This window comes from Microtus pennsylvanicus, chromosome 10 (genome assembly GCF_037038515.1).
Source record: "Microtus pennsylvanicus isolate mMicPen1 chromosome 10, mMicPen1.hap1, whole genome shotgun sequence".
In the NCBI taxonomy this organism is placed as follows: Eukaryota; Metazoa; Chordata; class Mammalia; order Rodentia; family Cricetidae; genus Microtus; species Microtus pennsylvanicus.
Genome location: NC_134588.1, coordinates 82,232,546 through 82,253,136, shown reverse-complemented (window position 1 = coordinate 82,253,136; position 20,591 = coordinate 82,232,546). Strand labels below are relative to the sequence as shown.

The 20,591-nt window shown below is 39.6% G+C and overlaps 1 protein-coding gene across 1 annotated transcript in view; it reads left to right on the top strand.

Annotated features, from left to right (window-relative positions):
- The first annotated feature begins 2,444 nt into the window (after window positions 1-2,444).
- The window catches only part of Ankrd28 (ankyrin repeat domain 28), a 139,380-nt gene continuing 121,233 nt past the window's right edge, over window positions 2,445-20,591 (top strand). The window contains exon 1 of the mRNA XM_075988794.1: window positions 2,445-2,783. Coding sequence (XP_075844909.1) covers window positions 2,757-2,783 — 27 coding nt within the window. The 5' untranslated portion in view covers window positions 2,445-2,756. The remainder of the gene's footprint in view (window positions 2,784-20,591) is intronic.

The window sequence follows — 20,591 nt, the reverse complement described above, 5'->3', positions numbered from 1 at the left end:
CCTTGTTTGAAAAAATAAGGTGCAAAGCGACTGAGGAAGACATTCTGTTAAGCTTTCACAAGGGTGCACACCAACGCACATTCACACAACACACACACACACACACATACACACACACACATGGGGGGATTATGGGCATCATTTTAGTATTTGGCCTCACTGGTTACAATGATGTAGTTATCCTGGCCAACTTGGAACTATGTAGATCAGGATGGCCTCAGACTCACAGAGCTCCGCCTGCCTATTCCCTAGTGCTAGGAATAAAGGCATATTCTACCACACCTGGCTGAGCTCTTTACAATGTTAACATATGAAGGAATAATAATATATTTTAATGTTAATAGAACTTGAACATGAATATTTTCAATTTATGCTTAGTTACATAGAAGTTTTATTTTTTTTTCCAGAGTCAACATCTGTTACTATCTCAACAGCTATGGAAATATTGTTGTTAAAATAGTAATATTAAATTTGGATGGTCCTTCAGAATTTCCACAGCCTTTCATTATCCTGCTTGACTGTGTGAGATGAGTAGGCTGGGTGAGACTGAGCTTAGTTTTCTTTCTTCTTTCCTTCTTTTTGAATAAAGAGTGGGCAAGAGACACAGGATGTTAAACAGTGTTCAAAGTGGAGAAAGGTGAGCCCACCTAGGACTGAAGCGACCTCTGCAGCATGATCACACCCACAATAACGCAGAGCCTGCATGCTGTAAAACATTTCCAGCAGTTACTCTTAGTTAAATTTCATCAGCTCAATCCTAACACACTGAAGGGCACTCCTGGTCCACTCTCAACCATACCCTCAAAGCCACTTTTATGCTCCCCAGAGTCTGTGCCGTGCTGCTAACCAAACTCCTGTTGTGCTTTTAAATTCCAGAACTTTAATGCGGTGAGATTCCTGCGTGTGGCTGTTTGTTTAGTTGTATTAATATCTGGGTCCACCTCTAGTGGTAACCAGGCAAACAGATAGAGGTGAGTAAAATCTTACGTCCTTGAGCAAGCTAAGGCTTGGGAAATTGAAATCACAAAGTGGTGTAGGAAGAACTGTCACAACACCTTTGTCTTGGAGGACTCAGGGGCTTTCCTACCACCAGCTCATTCACCTACAATGCACTGATGAAGAGAGATGAATGACAGAATCCTTATTTCTTCTCCAAAGCTGGAGAAAGAATTGGTTACTGGAGAAAATGCAAGGCAAGGACCATTTGTCTCCGTTGGAAGCCTCTTCCATCAGTTATGGGAATTCCTCCATTTTAAAGTAGAAAATATCATCCATGGCAAAAAATATAATTTTAGAAAAAAGATTCTTTCAACAGATGGTTATATTAAGAGATATCAGAAGGCTCATAGTATTAGTGAGTTCGATCTTGCACTTTGATATTGTCTGTTCTTATGGGGCTAAAGAGTTGCTAATGTACTGGTATAATAAACCGACAGTCCTGGCACAGATCCGAATTTCTCTAGACTGCCATTAGGCTCAAATCGATTCTCTAAATAAAGTCTGTCCCAAGAGACACAATGATGCAGGGGAAAAGGGAGGTTTTTTTTTTTTTTTTTTTAAAGCAAGCCTCACGTTTGTCTTCAAACCATCTGTACCTTTTATTAACCAGGGGCTGGAGCCGCCCAGGCGGACAGACACAGGCGAACAACAATCTTCTCCCACACAAGCCTGGAATGGTAACAGTGTGCAGCTGCCTAAGAAAGAAAAGCCTCTTCTGAGCAGTGGGCTGGCGTGGGTGTGTGTGTCAGGGCGAGGGAGTCGTTCCTCTTCTCCATCCAAGGATGCTATTTATTGGAAATCTTGCACATCTTTTTACAAAAATTGATTCCTCTCGAGTGGGAGGCAAAACCCTTTAGATCATAAAGAAAGGGGGGAAATTACATGCAAGATTGAAAGCGGAGCTTTGGAGAGAAAAGCTTGGCGGTCACAACCTGCTCTGGCTATGAAGACCACGCCCTTCCGTCCCGCATGCCAGCAGTCCCCAGTGATCACTTCGTCCCCAAAACCTCGGAGGCATTTTTATTCTCGCTCCACGTGCGCGTCCGGTTCCCCGGGTACCCTCGCTACTCTCATGGAATCAGCGCCAGCCCCGTGCCCTCCCCTTGCACCCGTTCCGGCTGCTTCATTCACACCTGGTTGAGCCGAACCTCTGCACGTAACCTCCACGTGCCAACCCGGGCCGTTACTCCAAACCGGGCTTCGGTTCCTCCCCCATCTCCCGCCCCGGCTCCGCCCACCGCGCCCGGGGCGCGCGCCCAGACCCCCGCCACCAGGCCCGCCCGCTCGGCGCGTCGCCGCTTCCTGTGCCCCGCCCCTCCCTCACCGGGGAGGCGGGGCCTGGACGCGAGCGAGCGCGGCGGCGTAGCCAATAGGCGCTCGGCTTACTCTGGCCTCTCCCCCGCGCGGCCGCCAATCGCGGCGGGCGGTGGTGGTAATATTGTGGAGTGGAGTTTGGATGCCGCCGCTGCCGCGGGCTGGAGCGGCGCGGCGGCGGGGGTTGCCGGGGTATTTCGGGGAGGGGGTGTGAGGCGACGGCGAAGGCAGCGGCTGCGTGTGGAGGCGGCCGAGAGAGAGAGAGAGAAAGGAAAGAAGAAAGAGGGCGGGAGTCCTCGGTGGAGGAGGCGGGACCGGCGGGGCTCTTCACGGCGGCGGGCGGCCGGGGAGGCGGCGCCGCCCCCTGCCCGCGCTCTTCTCAGCGAAGCCGGCCACCTACCTACCCGCCGGCCCCAGGCAGTGGCCAAGCGGCGGCGACCGCCATGGCGTTTCTCAAACTCCGCGACCAGGTAGGTGAGGGACGGCGGAGCGCAATCGCGCCACCGGGAACCCGGAGGAGGGCGGACCAGCGGCGTGGGCCGCCCGGGTGCCCGCTCAGCGCGGTGGCTGCGAGAGAAGAGGGTGTCCCGGGTCGGGGACTGCGCGAGGCTGCAGCCTGGGACCGTCCGCCTGTCAGTGCAGCTCGGGCTCTGAGAAACCCACGTGCCGCCGGGGGATCGCGGCCGCCACCACAGGGGCGGGTTCCGCGCTCGCCGCCCTCGCGTCCGGCGCGCTGCCGGGTAGGCGCCTCCTCTTTCCTGCCAGGTGAGGCTCGGGCCTAACAGGTGGCTTTGCTGGGCAAAGCGGTAAAGCGGCAGCGGTGCTGGTGGCCGTGACCTGGGGTCACGACCTTGCTCTCGGGTGGCTTCGTTGGGTGGTTCCCGGACCAACGCGTTGTCTCGCGGAGAGGTGGTGGCGGAAGAAAGCAAACCTACCGTTCTTGATTGATTCTGCTAGAGACTTGTACCGTGCAAATCCCCGGACTTGTTTTCTCTTGACATTTTCTGCACCATCTTGGTTAGTTTTCTTGACTTAGGAAGAGCTTGTCAAAGAACACCTGAAATGCTGCAAAGACTCATTCTGTGGGCCTGGAAGAATAACTTAGTATCTACCAATGAAATCGCAACTGTGTCTGAATGTTGTTACCTTTAAAAACGTGAGAAGGTGGATTGTAAAACTTTATAATTTGCTTCAGGAGATGTAGATTCTCCCCAATGTTTATATTTTTTGAAGGAAAAAGGAAATTAACGTGTGAAATTTCGGGATCGTGGGAACCTATTAACGCTGAGTACTTATTTTACTATTGTTTCCTGAATAGGAGATACTGAACAGATTTGAAGGGAAAGTTACTTGCATGCATTGGGAAACCATTCCGAAAGTGAGCACAGGCTTACTAAAAACGATAGGGAAAAACTTCATATGTATATGTATTTTCTGCCAGTAAAAGTTTAAGTTCTGAATCCAGCTAATAACATTTTTTACTTAAAAAAATGGTATATTCTCTTTAGACTGATGGCTGGCTTTCTGTATCATTTGGTATCAGCATAGTTTTAACTAATATTAACATTAAGGTATGATTCTTGGAAAAACTTTAGTTGATAGTTTATATTTCAAATTATGTGGATAACTTTATTGTCCAGCATGTTGCCATTAGCCACATATAGTCTTTAATTAAATTAAAAAAAAGAACCAGTTTCTTAGTTGTGCTAGTCACTTTTCAAAAGTGTTCACCGGCCACAAACAGCTCTGGTTACTGTGTTAAATACAACAAACTCTTTCATTGCACAAAGTTCTGTCAGAAAAAAAATCCTGGTAACAATAAGCAGAGTTAAAGCCTACGACATGTAATTCTTATATAGTTAAATCCATGAAACAAGATTGAGATTTTCCACTAATTTTATTATTGTAGTAGCACTTCATGCCTACATATTTGATTCTAACCCTTCACTTTTGAAAAGATTATCTTGTGATTTGGCCCTTTGTGTGCATTAGGAATCTGGTAGACTTTTTAGAACATCTTAGTAAAGAAAAACAATGCATTTGCATCTTTGCATTTGAGTATCTAGGAACTACAATATTGAAGCATTTGTAATACTGATCGAGTTTGATGTGATATCCTTTAATACTCGGTGGTGATAGTGATCTTTAAAATGTCACCTGTAAACTTAGAGATGATGGCATTGCTGGTGAAGACTTACTGTAATACTGACTAATTGTCTCATCTAATAACCTTGCCTTTAGGGTTATTTGAAAGACTTTACCAACTGAGTTTATTTTGCCTAATTTAAAGGGAATTGTTCTTCTTAGAAATCAGTTTATGTCTCGTTATTACAAACCATTAGCAGTGTTGATAGAAACAAAATGGAATGCAGACAGTTTAACCTTTCTCATGTGTAGGAAAAGCACTTGGCTAGAGAGATTGCTCAGTGGTAAGAGAGCATTGGCTGCTCTTCTAGAGGACCTAGGTTCAATTCCAAGCACCCACAGGTTTGATTCCTGGAACCCATATTGTGGCTCACAACTGTCTTTAGCCCTAGTTCCAGGATATCCAGCACCCTTCTTTCATCTGTAACAATGGCAGGATTTTACCTCTTTAAGTATCACTTTTTATCTCTTTAGCTGATAAAAAACTGTTCATATGTATAGTTAAACTTTAAATCATAGGCTTTCTTTATGTTCTATTAAGAAAGGTGGTTGGTCTTTGTTAGATTCCCCATTTCAGAAGCTAAATGGCAACTGACACTGGCTTCAATGTATAGATGATGTGCAGTGGTGGCGATCTTGACCTTAGTATCAGCCATGTTAGTGCGCTGAGCCCCAAGCCTCTGTTGTTGTGTAAGGTCTATCTAGTATTTCTGGAGTTCCATTTTCCTTTAGGATGCCAGACGTTCAGATTGTTAGGTAAAAATCTATTTATAAATGTTGGTAAATTGGTAGCTACCAATGAGAACAATGAATACTCAGGTTATAAAAAAGGACTAGTATGAAACTAGTTTATAACTGCTTATTTAGATGAGTTGGAGAAAAACTACAAAAATGCACACCCATGGCTATAAATTTCTCCCTTAAAGCCACTTTTGCTGTATTTCATCCACTTTAGCAATGTTTTCATTTTTATTTGGTTTAGGAAATTTTAATTTCTCTCAATTTCTTCAAAAATTTATGGTTTCAGTCTCTGTATATTTTCTGTAATTTCACTTGGATTTGATTTGGAAAGATAAAAGAAGCTATTTCAATATTTTTGTATTCATTAATACTTGTTTTATGTTCTAAAATACAATGTTTTGGAGAAAATATCTTGGTAGCCAAGACCAGCATGTATTCTGCAACTCTTGGATGAGATATTCTGTAGATGTTATTAAATCCATTTGATCTATGGTATAGTTTAATTCAAAGTTTCCTTGTTGAATTTTTTTAATCTAGATAATCTGTCATCTGAGAGGAGTATAGTCATGTCTTGTAATATGTAGACAAGTAGTGCTTGTTCGATAAAGTTGAGTACATATGTATTTACAGTCATAGCTTGACAATTACTGCCTGTTAATATTCAGTGATTTTCTTGCTTCTAATTTTGGTTTAAAGTCTGCTTATTAATCTAAAAGTATAACCTACTCCTGCTATTTGCTTGAGATGAATGTGCTGGTGAGGTAATTTTCTTGCACATAGTTGGCTCTTGTTTTCTAAGCCAAACATCCAGTTTGTATGTTTCAATTGAAAGATAAAACCTTGCCTTTAGGGTTATTGAAGGCATGTACAAAATTTCTCCTTATTCACCTTAGGTTTCCTGAAATATTGAGTTTGATTCTTTACTAATTCTCATTTGTTTATTTGATCTCCTAGTGAAATTTTCTCTCTCCTTTGAGCTCATGACTGTGTTTGTCTGTCTTCCTCTCCGTGTAGTATTTTTGGAAGTATACATTGCTCTTTTGATACTCATGACTTGCTTCCGCTTATGTTTATTGTGGGCGTTTTTTATTTCTCCTTCAGTACTTTTTTTTTTCTTTTTTGAGACTGTTTCTCTATGTAGTCCTGGTTTCTGGAACTCGCTCTGTAGACCATGCTTGGCTTGAACTCAAGAGATCCGCCTGCCTCTGCCTCCCAAGTGCTGGATTAAAGGCATACATCACCACCATCAAAGTCTCCTCCAATTTTCAAAGATAATTTTGCTAGATACAAAAATTTTTGTTTCAGTTACTTTAAAGGTGTGAAATATATTAGTACATGCTCTCCTAACCTTTAGGGTTTCTGTTGAGCTTTTTGTTTTGATAGATTCATTGTAATGAGAACGTAACTTTTGCCTTGAAACTTTCAGTATTTGTTTTGTACTCTGGGCATTATAACTGTATGATGCTATGGAGAGGATTTCTGGTCACTTCTATAGGGAATCTTATTGTGTTCTGTATTTGGATATCTGTCCCTTTCCTAAGATTTAGGGGAGTTTTCTGCTTTAATTTCTCCCCTTCTCTTCCCTTCCTTCATTTGGTGATAAGATCTTGCTGTGTAACTCAGGCTGGCCTAGAACTCAACTATGGTCATCCTCCTGGGAATATAGGCATGTGCCATCACACCGTGTCATCTTTATAACTTCCTCTTTTACACCAAAAACATGTATTCTTGATTCTTAATTGTATCCCGGAGATCTTAAAAGTTGTGATAATGATACATTACCCCCTTTGTTACTGTCTGAATATATTCTCAACTATATCTTCAATCCTTGCTTTTCTTCCTCCTACCTATTCTAGTCTCTTGGTGATGCTTTCCATTGAGTATTTTATTTGATTTTTTGAGCTTTTCCTTACCAGGAGCCCCCTTCCACATTATGTATGTCTTTGCTGAATTATCCAGGTTGTTGACTTTCTTGTCCAAGTCTTAAATTGACTTTGCTATTCATTTGTTTATTTGAAACCTCTTTGAGGTCCTTGTCATCTTAAAATTTAATTTTTTAGTATTTTTAAAATCTAGCTTTCCAACTATTTCCATATTTTTGTATTTGGTTATGGAAGATGTGTGCAGTTTTGTAAGATCATTTTGCTTTTTTCATATTGTTTCTCTGCTACAATAGAGATATTATATAATTGGGATAGCTATCTCTCTGGTTTCTATGTGATCTTCTTAGTGAGTAAGTAACCTTGTGGACTTAATTCCCAGTACTATTCAGAGGAGAAAGCCAGTGTTGGTAACAACAGCAATACCCAAGCAAGCCAAATATAGCAATGTCTAGTAAATCTTAAAAGACTGCCATATCACTGTTAACTATAGAAAAAGAAAGAGCAATGTCTAGTAAATTATGAAATTAAAACTATGAAGGTAAAGGTAATAAAAGAGTGAAAAAGAGGAGAAAAAAGATAAAGGAAAAGACAAAGCGCAAGAAAAATTTGATTACAAAGTTTAAAAAGTAAGTAAAAATTAGCTCAAAGGGAGAAGAGGTCGTAGCACAAATAATAAAAACACAGAGACAGATATTGGGGTTCAAAGTGGAGATCAGAAAAGCAAAACAGCCAAGCCACTAGAACAGTCTTAACCTCTGCCAAGGCTGGGCAACTTCAGCAGACTGAGCCCTGAGCTTCTGTCTTTTCCAGTTTTAAATTCCCTTTTGTTGCTGGATTAAAGGCGTGTGACTCCCTATTACTGGGATTCTGGGATTAAAGGTGTGAGGTACAACCTGCAGTGATTGTGTGTAGCCCAGGATGCTCTCAACTCACAGAGATCTCCCCCCCCCCCCCCCCCCCCCGTTCTGGTATTAAAGGTGACACCACTGCCTGACCTCTAGTGGCTTAGTTTTACCCTTTGATTTTCAGGCAAGCTTTATTTATTAAAGCATAAATAAAATATTATTCTAAGAGGTAGGTTAGAGAGAGAACAGCAATGATAGAGCAACCTACATGCCCAAAGCTCTGAGTTTAATATCTAGGACTCTTAAAACAACAGCAACAATAAAAAAGTAGCAATACATAATAAAACAGAAAAGGATTTTTTTAATTAAAGTACTAAAAGTAATATAAAGAAATAAGGTAAAAGAACAAATTAGAGGGTTCTTTCCAGAATCTATAATAATTGTAATCTTGTAGATCTGGAGGATGATGTTGTTGATTATTTTACACTTTGCTCTTTGGTCTTTTGTGGTCCTTTCACACAGCTGTCAAATAAATCACACATGGAGAGACCTATTATTACGTATAAATGCTCGGCCTTAGCTTGGCTTGCTTGTTTCTAGCCAGCTTTTCTTAACTTATCCCATCTATCTTTTGCTTCTGAGCTCTTATATTTATCTGTATACCTTTTCTTCTTTCTCTGTGGCTTGTGTGAAATTGGGTAACTAGCCTCTGATGTCCTCCTCTCCTTGTTCTCTTGCTCCTTCCTCTCTCCTCCCAGATTTCTCTCTGCCTGCCAGCCCCACCTATTTTTTCTCCTGCCTTGCTATTGGCTGTTCAGCTCTTTATTAGACCATCAGATATTTTAGACAGGCAAAGTATAACAGCTTCACAGAGTTAAACACATGCAACATAAAAGAATGCAACACATCTTTGCACCATTAAACATATATATGTTCCACACCATAACAAATGTAACACATCTTATAATAATATTCCACAACAGGAAGAACAGTTTTTACAGCTCCAGTGGTACATCAGTGACAAGGCCTCATTTAGTTTAGCTGGTATCCTTCTCTGTGTAGCTGGAGTTGCTGCTGGCTGCTGTGGGGTGAGGAGATTTCCATTCACATTGGTGGTTCCCAAGTCAACGTGCCTGTGGGCGATAAACATCCAAACTGAGGGATTTCTCCATGTTCATATGAAAATGAGGAAACAGTCCTGAGATCTGCTTTGGAGAGAACTGAGATGTTATGATGTCTTACTCTTTTGGCTTTTGGGGGAGGGAGGATGGACCCACCACCCAGTTCCCAAATAAATCACACATGGACGTTTATTCTTGTTATGATTGCCTGAGCTTAGTTTGGTTTGTTTCTTGCTCACTTTTCTTAACTTACATTATCCTGACTACTTTTATCTTTCTCTGTTTCTGTGCATCTTACTTTCACTCATGCTCTGTGACTGGCCCCTAATGTTCTGGCCTTGGTCTCTCCTTGCTCCTGTTCTCCTCCTCGTTTCTTTTATATTCTCTGCCTGTTAGCCCTGCCTATCATTGCTCCTGCTTCACTATTGGCCATTCAGCTCTTTATTAGGATCATCAGGTGTTTTAGACAGGCATAGAATCACAGCTTCACAGTTAATCAAATGTAGTATAAACAAAAGTAGCACACCTGAAAATAATATTCCCCAATACTGAGATATCCCATCAGTCACAGTGCCTTCAGAGTCTTAACACACAACAACCAGTAAACCACCTTGTAGTTGGAAGGAGTCTGTGGAAATAGAGCAACCTGCCCTTCCTGTGTTCACTATTCCTCTTGTTAGTAAATTACTTGTGGCCTTGAGGCAGGTCAGACTGTAGGTGAGAATGGCCCATGAAGATGGAAGCAAAGCTAACCAGTTCTAATGCAAGGAATGCCCAGAGTCATCACACTGGAGAAGATAAGAATTTTTCCCTAATATATTCAGGGCTTGTCAATTTGAGACTGCCAACCTCCATGACTGGTAAGAAAAAAATGTTGGTTTTTATTTTAAGAATTATTTATTTTGTTTTTTTTGGGGGGGGGGTAGAGTTTCTCTTTGTAACATTCTTGGCTGTCCTGGAGCTCTTTGTAAAAAAAAAAAACCAGGCTGGTCTTGAACTCACAGAGATCCGCCTGCCTCTGCTTCCGAAGTGATGGGATGAATAAAAGGCATGCACCACCTCCGCCTGGCTGATTTATTTTTAATTTTTTAAAGAGAGAAAGTGGGCGTGTGTACACATGAGTGAAGATGCTTGAAAAGATCAGGCTTCAGGTCCCTCTTTAGCTATAGTTATCAGTGATTGTGAGCTGTCCAGCACGGGTACCAAGATCCAAACTTCGTTCCTCTGCCAGAGCAGTACATGTTCTTAAGCGCTGAGCCATTTCTCTAACCCAAATTTCTATCAATTCAAGCCACCAAGTTTGCCTTAACAGTAGTCTTTAAGGGAGTAACAAAAAGATTTAATACATTTAGATTTGTATATACAATGTGGTAGGAGTAAAATTTCATTTTTATGCATATTTACTTGTTCCTGTGCTATTGAATTATCATAACATACTTATCACAAATTTGACAAGTATGAGACTTTATTTGTTCTCTTCCACTGATCTCTGTGTATCTGTGTACCAGTACTAAAAGGCTTGATTTCTATAGTTTGAAGATGGAGAATGAGTCCTAACTTTGTTCTTGTTTTTCAAGTTTGTTGTTATGGGACATTTGTATTTCTATTTTAGTTGTAGCAACAGCTCTGAATCTGTCAGAAAAGAAAGTTGGAGTAATCTCATAGCTATTGTATTTAATGTATAAGTCAATTTGAGAAATACTGAATCTTATTAGTAAGTCTTCAATCTGAGACTGAGTTGTTTGCCGTTTATTAAGGTTTTTAAGTTTCATTCAGTGTTACTGTGTAGATTGTAAGTTTTAGACTTCATTTGTTCAATTTACTGTTTTTATGTTATTTATTGGAGATTTCCTTAATTTTCAGAGTGTGTATAGAAGGACTTTCTCTCTCTCTCTCTCTCTCTCTCTCTCTCTCTCTCTCTCTCTCTCTCTCTCTCTCTCTCTGTAACCCTTGAATTCACAGAGATCCACCTGCTCTGCCTCCCAAGTGCGGGGATTAATGGTGTGCACCACTTCCTGGTTACAACCATTTTTTAAATTGCTCTTGTACTCTGCATTTCCATTGAACTCATTTATTAGTATGAATAGGTTTTTAGTGAATTCCTGGTAGGGTTTTTTTTTTTTTTCTGTGTAGAGATGTATTTTCTTACTGGATGTAATTTTACCTTTTCTTTCTGGTTTGAATGCTTTCTATTTCTTCTAGCTTGCTTTCACCAAGTGGAACCTCCTGTACAATATTTCTAGTACAATATTAAATGGAAGTGGTGAGATAGACAGTCTTTTGGGTATACGTGGTAGCAGGATCTCAGTGGTAGCTTACACTGTCCTGACACTCACTGTGTGTAGCCTAGGCTAGCTCAGACTCATGGCCGTGCTCCTGCCTCAGCTTCCCAGTTACTGTAATTACAGATATGAGTCACTGTGTCTGGGTTAAACATCCTTGTCATCTTCATAATCTCCTGTCATTCACTATTAAATATGATTTCTGCTGTGAGTTTTTGTAGATATCTTTTACTAGACCGATGAAGTTCTCTTCTGGTCTCAATTTGTTTATTGGTAACTTCTTAAACTTGATCAAATATTAATTGTTTCATCTTGGTTATTATAACTATTTGAGTAAAATGAGAACTTAGGAATAAAAAAAGAATTTTGGTTTCACACAAGATTGTGTTATTGATACAATTTTTCCATCCTTAAGACTTCTAAACATTTTAATAGCAAGCCCCAAACTTTTGATTATGGATTTGAGTTTTTAAGCAAGCTCAAATCTCTCCAGCATTTTCCTATTTGATAATTTCAGTCAACTACATTTTACTCCAGATTTAGTACAACTTATTATTCCTTTGATTGACTGATTTTATTTTGCATCAGATTCTATAACCAGACTAAAACATACAAGAATGTGTTTGAAGAAATGTTGACAGGAAATGTGGCCAAGCATAGTTGCCTCTGCCTGTAATCTCAGCATTTGAGGGAGGTTGAGACAAGGGAATTGCTGCAAATTCAAGGGTAATCTGAGCAACACTGAGTTTCTGCCCAACCCAGTACTATATGGCAAGATGTGGTCTCAACAACACCTCCCTAGTCCTCCCAGCCAAAATGTGGGAATATACGGAGCATTGGGCTCATGGAGTGTGAAGTCTATGCTGGAGAGCGTCCAGTCATGAAAGGCCTGCGTTCTAAGGAGTTGGAACTTGATTTTGAAATATCAATGCAGACAGTACAAGATTTGTGTTTTGAATGAATTCTGGAAAATTGATAATATTTTGGATCAGTAAAGTAGAGGAATTACTAGGAAGATAAATCTATTTAACTTAGCCAGTAAGATAAATTTGACTTTGGAAATATTGAAGTTTTAGTGGAACTTCTAAACATTGAAGTGTCCTTGAGTAAGCTGCTAAATATGAAAGTGATTTTATAGAAGAGTGTTTTAGGTAGTAAATGAATTTATTTAGGAAATGAGAAGGGCTCGTGATCAAGAAGAATGTAATGGAAAACCTAGGATTGGTGGAGGAAAGGAATTCTGAGAAACTACCAGAGGTAAGAGCCACAAGAGGCTGCTTATCACAGACCAAAGAGGAGAGATTGCCAAGTGGTAACTGTATTCTCTTGGGATTTGTTTAATTTAGGCTTTATACTAACATGATCTTGATTGAAGCTAGAATAGTTTTCTTTACTAGACTTTCATTTTATGCAAATAGTTCCAGTGTCCAAGATGGGAATTACTACTGAATGCCCATCATAATTCAGAACATTGTTTTAAACTTCTGTGGAAATGATTTTCCTATTTGCCTCAAGCTCTTTACTACTTAAGGCCACTGTTTTATAGCGGAATACAAATTCTTGCTGGGCGGTGGTGGTGCACGCTTTTAATCCCAGCACTCGGGAGGCAGAGGCAGGCGGATCTCTGTGAGTTCGAGACCAGCCTGGTCTACAAGAGCTAGTTCCAGGATAGGCTCCAAAACCACAGAGAAACCCTGTCTCAGAAAAACAAAAAAAAAAACAAACAAATTCTTGATGTATGTGTGCTCGAAGTCCAGTTAGATCACCTTGGGTCTTGCTCTAGAGTCTAAATCTTCCTTCCTATTTTAAAGGCTGTTTTGTTCTTAGTAAGTGGGTCCCAGTTAACTGATATTTACTACCTCTTCATGCATTTGTTGTTGGTCGTGGGGGTGATGGTGGTGGTGGTGGGTGTGTTTGAGGGGTGTGTGTGTGTGTGTGTGTGTGTGTGTGTGTGTGTGTGTGTTTGAGATATAGCCATAGAAAATTTAGCCCAATTGTTTTGTGTTATGAACACTCCTCTTATTTCCCACCTGTTGCCAGAACAGCTTTAGAAACAATGGGTTCAGATCCTGAACTTTGTTAGTCCAAGTAGATTCCAGCTTCCTTAGTCTCCCAGGTGATCATTCATTAACTTGGAGTTTTCTAAGGATCAAAATTTTGCTAAGTGTTGGCCTCAGCTTGTGCTCTTTTTGTTTAAGAACTTATTTGGCTTCCAGTTCTTGTATATTGTTTTCTTTGTAATACGTTTAATAGAAGTAGGTGTAATAAACACCCTGATTGTTGGATTAAAAAAATTCATGTTTACAATCTGCTGATCCTTGACACTGGGGATACATCTGTTTATAAAGTAAGGTATCTGCTTCTACTATGAGATAAAATGAAATTAGATAAGGACAGTTATATTAGCTATCAATTGGAGACATTCAAGAAGTGGCTAGTTGCACCCAAGGGTGAAGTTGGAAGGACTTCTTGAAATTTTAATAGAATTTTGTTTACTGGTATTACTTTTATAGTTTGCAATTCTTTCACCCTCTCTCCCTTGTTGTAGGGATTGAACCCAGGATCTTGGGCATTATAAGCTCAGCCCTCTTTTCTTTATTTTGGCTTAAGGGAATTAATATTCCATTTTTTTCCAAAATGTACTTTTTTAAAAAAAAGATTTATTTATTTATTATGTATACAGTGTTCTGTCTGCATGTGTGCCTACAGATCAGAAGAGGGCACCAGATCTCATTACAGATGGTTGTAAGCCACCATGTGGTTGCTGGGAATTGAACTCGACCTCTGGAAGAACAGTCAGTGCTCTTAATCTCTGAGCCATCTCTCCAGCCCCCAAAATGTACTCTTAATATTAACTGAAATTTGGGTAGATGTTTATCTCCTGTTTTGTTTGTTTTGAAATTTTCCCCCTTTCTTACATATTGTTCCATATTAGTATCTGGATGTACTATGCCTGTTAACTAAGATTGTAATACTCAGGTTGGACACAAATCAGGTAACAATGCACATTATTTGGATTGGTTTTGTTTGTTCAAGATGGGATCTTCATTGTATAGCCTAGGCTGACCTTAAACTTAAAATTCTCCTTCCTTAGCTGTTAGAAGTGCAGAGATTATAGGCATTTACTACCATGCTTAGCCAGAATTTAGTTTAATGCTTAATTTTGCAGTGTATTGTAGTATAACTTTAAAATTACTACTTCTCTGATTAATGAAAACATTTTCCATTGTCAAATAAAAATTGTAAGTAAATGATTTATGTTTGCTGGCAAAAGTGTGTGTGGCTTGTTTTGTATAAATATTTTTAAGGTTCAGTTATGCTTGAACATACTATTTCTTCACTGCTGAATAGTAAGCATTTGTGTGTGTGTGTGTGTGTGTGTGTGTGTGTGTGTACCATATACAGTCCAGTTGATGAACACTTGAATGGTTTCCCAGTTTTGGAAAATGTGAGTAATATTGCTGTGAATATTAAAATATGTCTTTGTAAAGATGTGTTTTAATTTTTTTCTGGAAGTAGTTCTAGAAATAAAATTGTTAGACCATGTGATAAGTTTATGTTTGCAGACTACTAGATGACTTGTATAAGCCCTGCTGTGTAGTTCTAGATTTGGCTTGCTGGGACTTTTTTTTTTTTAATTGCTTTTATTGAGCTCTACATTTTTATCCGCTCTCCTCCCTTCCTCTCCCCTCCCCTTCTATCTTCTGCCATGGTCCCCATGCTCTCAATTTACTCAGGAGATTTTGTCTTTTTCTGCTTCCCATGTAGATTAGATCCGTGTATGTCTGTCTCTCTTAGGGTTCTCTTTGTTGTCTAGGATCTCTGGGGTTGTAAATTGTAGGCTAGTTTTCTTTGCTTTATGTCTAAAAGCCATGGCACTTTTTCATATGGAGGTATTGCTTTCTTCAGAATAAATCTGAGTAATAGTCCACCCGTTGAATTATCTTCATGAGTTTATGAAAACTTGAATTTTTATTAATTTGATATTTGGTATAGTGAATGGAGCTCAGGATTTTTCTTTGTAGGAGAATTTGAAGTACTAATTCCATTTCAAATGGTATGGGTTTAGTCATATTTTCTGTTTTCTCTTGAGCCAGTTTTATCTAGGAGTTTTGTCTAGGAGTTTGTCCATTTTTATCATAGTTGATTGTATGTGTTGATACCGGTTCATATATTTCTTTATAACCATTTTAGGGTCTCTTAAAGTTGGATAGTGATGCCCTTCCTTCCGTTGCTGAATTGGGTAATTTGTGTTTTCTTTCTTTAAAGATTTATTAATTTTGCTCATCTTTTCAGTTTGATTCTTGTTAATGCTATTCCTTCTGCTTGCTTTGGGTTTACCTTGCTTTTGTTTCTCTAATTCTTCAGGTAAAAGTTGGCTTGAAAAATTTCAGTTTTAGTTTTGATGTTTACAGCTATAAGTAGCCTTCTATAAATGTTGTTGATTATATCCTAAGTTCGTGCTATATCTTATTTTAATTCAATTTAAAGTATGTTCTGAGTTCCTTTGTGATATCATCTTTGACCCATGGGTTTTCTTTTAGAACTGATTTAATTTCCAGTGATTTTGGAATTTCAAATATTCTTTTGTTGTTGATTTCTAATTTACTCACATTATGATTGGAGAAAGTTCTTTGTATCACTACTTTTAAGTTTGAACCTATTTCATGATGTGATTTGGAGAATGTGGCTTAACAAGAATGTGTTCGCATTTTGCTGTTGTTAGATTCTTTTAGGTCAAGTTAGTGAAGTTCAACTCTTCATTATTGTTTCTAATTTCTTGCTTACACTTTTTTCATAGATGATGAGATTGGCATCTGCCTGTAACCATTAAATTGGCAATTTCATCTATCATTCTGAGATCTAGAGGTGGAACTCAGGCCATCAACTTTGGGTCACAGTACTTTTACCCACTGAGCCATCACTTTGACCCTGATTTGACTAAACTCATTTTAGTGGAGTGTTTAATCCATATATTTATTTTAAAACATTAGTTTTATTTTTTAATTATATGTATATATGTGTTTGTTTCTGTGTGGATATATGTGTGAGTGCTGATGTGTTCAAGGAGTCCATTAGAGGGTGCCACCTCCCATGAAGCTGGCATTATGGGTGGTTGTGAGCTACCTGTGTGTGTACTGGGAACCAAATTTGGTTCCTCTGCAAGAGAAATATGACTTCTTAACCAATGAACTATTTCTCTAGCTTTAATCCTTTTATTTTTAATACATGTATGTTTTCTCTCTTTCTATTTTATCATTTTTGATTTCTTTTCAAAAATTCTATTTTTCCAACTTTTTGTTCCACACAACGTGTATCGTGTTTATTGCAGTGTACTTCATATGAATCCTGTTAATGCCTCAGTATAGCTAACTCCATTTCCTCTCCTCTTCTTTGTACTATTATATACATTACATTCATTAGCATAATAACCTAATGGCAGTTTTAATTATTCTTTCTATAGTGAATACCAGTTAAAAAATAAAGCAAGGTTTATAGTATTTTTATTAACCTATACTCTTACCATATATAATTCTCTTTATCCTTAGAGATTCAAGCTAACTACATAATGTCATTTTTTTTTTCACTAATACAGCTTTATTATGTAACTCCTTTTTGTGCTTTTTCTATTATGTGTATGTGCCTGGTACATGCAGAGGATGTTAGATCTCCTGGAAGTATACTTACAAACAGTTGTGAGTCACCATGTAAGTGCTGGGAACCAAACCTGGGTCTTCTGCAAGAGTAGCAAGTACTCATAACCTCTGAGCTACTTAGCCCCACTTTACCTTTTTGTTAAAAAGCTGAAGTCAAGGGACTGGAGAGGTGGCTCGGTGTTTAAGAACAACAGCTGTTCTTCCAGAGGTCCTGAGTTCATTTCATAGTAACCACATGGTGACTCACAACCATCTTTAGTGGGATCTGATGCTCTCTTCTGGCCTACAGGCGTACATGCAGCTAGAGCACTCATACACAAAAAAATAGATAGATAAATCTTTTTAAAAAAAAGATGAAGACAAATATTATAGACAGTTTACACTAAGAACACTTTTTCCCTCCTTGCTCATTTTTGGCAATATCTGTGGGCATTTTTTTTTTTATTGTTAAAAATGGGGAGAAGAAGAGGTGCTAGTGCTATTTATTATGTAGAGGCCAGAAATGCTGCTCAAATTTTGCAGTGAATGAGACATTTCCTTTTAATAAAAAAAAAAATCGTCTGAGGATGGGGAAATGTCTTAGTAGGTAAAGTGTTTACTACATACACAAGAGTTTGATCCCTAACATTCACATAAAACCTAGGTAGATGTGGTGGTATGTGTCTAGAACCCAGTGCTAGACAGGCAATTCTCTGGGGCTTTCCTACCAGCTAGTCCAGCCAAAATACTGAGCTAGGTTTAATAATAAACCTTGTCTCATAAAGTAAGGTAGAAGGGTTGTCTAGAGTATTAGCTTAGTGATTAAGAGCAGTTGCTGCTCTTCCAGAGGACCAGAGTTTGGTTCCTAGTATCTACATCTGGCAGCTCACAGCCACTCATAATTCTAACTCCAAAGGATCTGACACCATCTTCTGGCCTCCATTGGCGCCCTTACACATGGTACATACATACACACACATACACATAAATAAAAATAATAATGATCTTAAAGAGTGACAACTAAAATTTCATATTAGAACAACTACAGCAATCCCACAAATATACATTGTAGATTGCTATCCAGAGGGGAAGAATCTGTTACATAATTTGGAAGATCTGACAAAATTAAAGGTGGAAAGTATCACCTAAGACTTGGGGCTTAATTAGAACTGATTGTCAGACAATAAGGTGGGCTTTCATTGTAAATTACTTATAGCAATTGCCTCAGTGACCTGGTTGGTTTCTACACAGTCTCCCGTATTTAGTGAAAAGGCATCAGATAGAAAATACCCCAAGTAGGAAATCCTTTTGTGTATACTGTCGGAATTCACCTGGTATTAATACAAGTCAGCTTGGATGAATGTGCTTGTTGAAATGATCACAGAAAGCTCCAGAAAGGAAGATTACATTTGTTGGTACATGAAAGCATAGTTGGATACTAATACTAGGGACAGTTGGCGATACCAATAGACATGATTCAGGGTGTCTTGAGGGAGAACGAGGGAGTTCTTCTCCAGGGGATCTTGTAGCCTCCACAGTCACACAAACCCCTAAACACGGCATACACACGTACCCAAATGCAAATAAAAATCTTTTTTTTAAAAAAAATGTGGAGAAGGGATTAAGAAATACATCACAATGTCAACCTCTGGCCTCCACACATGCCTACACAGATCAGTACACCTGCGCACACACACAACACACACGATGTAAGCGAGTGTGAGTGTTACATCTCTGGAGCAGCATTGATATCCTGACTTATCCAGAAGCCAGGCTTTACTTAGAGCCACAGTAGGACAGCTGTGAAGGGATAGAGCCCAAGGGATAGAGCTCTAGAAGCTGGAGCTGCAATAGCTCAGCTGTGGAGGGAAAGGTGTCCTGACTGATCCAGAAGCCAGCTACCTGGAGCTGGGGTGTGGTGGGTGGTGGTCTTCACACAGGATATAGCAATCCCTCTCCTAGAGAGCCACTACAGTTGAGCTCTGCTTCTTCTAAGAGAAAGTCCTAGCAGGTCCTAGCAGAGCTATCCACTTCTTCTGCACAAAGATGTTACTACTTCTGTCTCCTACACTTTTCTTAAGGGGAAGCTCCTGCAGAAATGTAGCAATCTCCTCCATCTCTTAGGAAAAACTGTTACTTTTTTGTTGAGCCTTGCTCACTACCTCTTAGGGAGCTCTCAGCAAGGTTCTTCTATTCTGCACTGGCAAATGAAGATCTTCACCCAAGACTCTTTTTGAGAAAGAGATTTATTTGGGAAGGAGGAGTCCAGGAGAATGGCTGCCTCTGCCAGGGAGGGAAAGAATAGCCACAACTGAACAGGCAGAGGGGCTTATATAGGGCTTCTTGGGGAAGGGGACAGTTTTCCCAGGGACAAGTTTTTCTTTCTGCTCAGGGATTGGTTAGTTTAGTTGATCAGGTGCTGAGTTGACTCTGATTTAAGGGTTAAGCTGCATTTCTTTCACTGGCACTAGCTTTTTTTGTTATATTTTCAGGGCTGAAGTGTATTTAATTAGCTCTGGTCTTAGGGACAAAGTGTATTTCTTTGGGTCTGTTTCAGAATCAGAGTGTTTTTCTTTGGTTCTGGGTTCAGAGATAAAATGTATCTTTCACTGGCTCAGGTTTCAGGGCAGGTTTGTTTTTTTTTTTGTTTTTTGTTTTTTTTTTTTCTGGTCCCTTTTCCTTATACATGAGTGGCAGTGGGGCAGGGAACAATCTAAAATTTCAGTATTATTGAGTTTTGTAGCACATTCTAATTGGTATTAATAATAAAAACTCAGATACAGGGGTTAATGCTAAAGATCAGAGAAGCAGAGCAGCCAGCCACTACTGCAACTGTCTCCACCAAACCTCAGACTATATTCCTCTTTCTGCCCAGCCATATCACTCCAGTCTCCACCTCCTTAGCACTGGGAATAAAGGTGTGTGCCACCACTGCCCGGCTCCAAGGTGCTGGGATTAAAGGTGCCATCCATCACTCCCTGGCCTCTAGTGACTTAGCTCTGTACTCTGATCTTCAGGCAAGCTTTTCTTATTAAAATACAAACAAAATATCCCTACAGAGCTAGAGAAACCTTTCTCTAAAACGTTCTGCTTGACCACACAGTCCATATCTTTGTTTTTATGTGAATATGTATATGGATGTGTGTATTTATGGATACATACAGATACACTAGTTTTAGACTCTGAGCAAAATTGTATGTCTCATGTATACAAGCCTGTAGGTGATTAATTTTCTTTTATATACTGAGGAGTTTGTGGCCAACATTGTTTTAGAAGTGCCTAAGACCACTTAGTAATTTGATTGGACTTAGAAGTCTCAGCAAAAACAGTTTAATAATATGGTTTACTGCATCATAGGAATACAGGTTTAACCCACCAATATATAAAGGTACACAGGCCTGGGTCTTGGAAACTTCAGGCACAAAGTAGCAATTGTTCTTTTATTTGGGTGGGGTTTGGTTTTTTTATTTTGGAGACAGCATTTCTCTGTGTAACAGTCTTGGCTATCCTTTACTGTGTAGACCAGACTGGCCTTGAACAGAGATCCACTTGCCTCTGCTGCCTGAGTGCTAGGATTAAAAGTGTGAGCCACCACCACCCAGCAATTTTCAAATTTTATTCATTA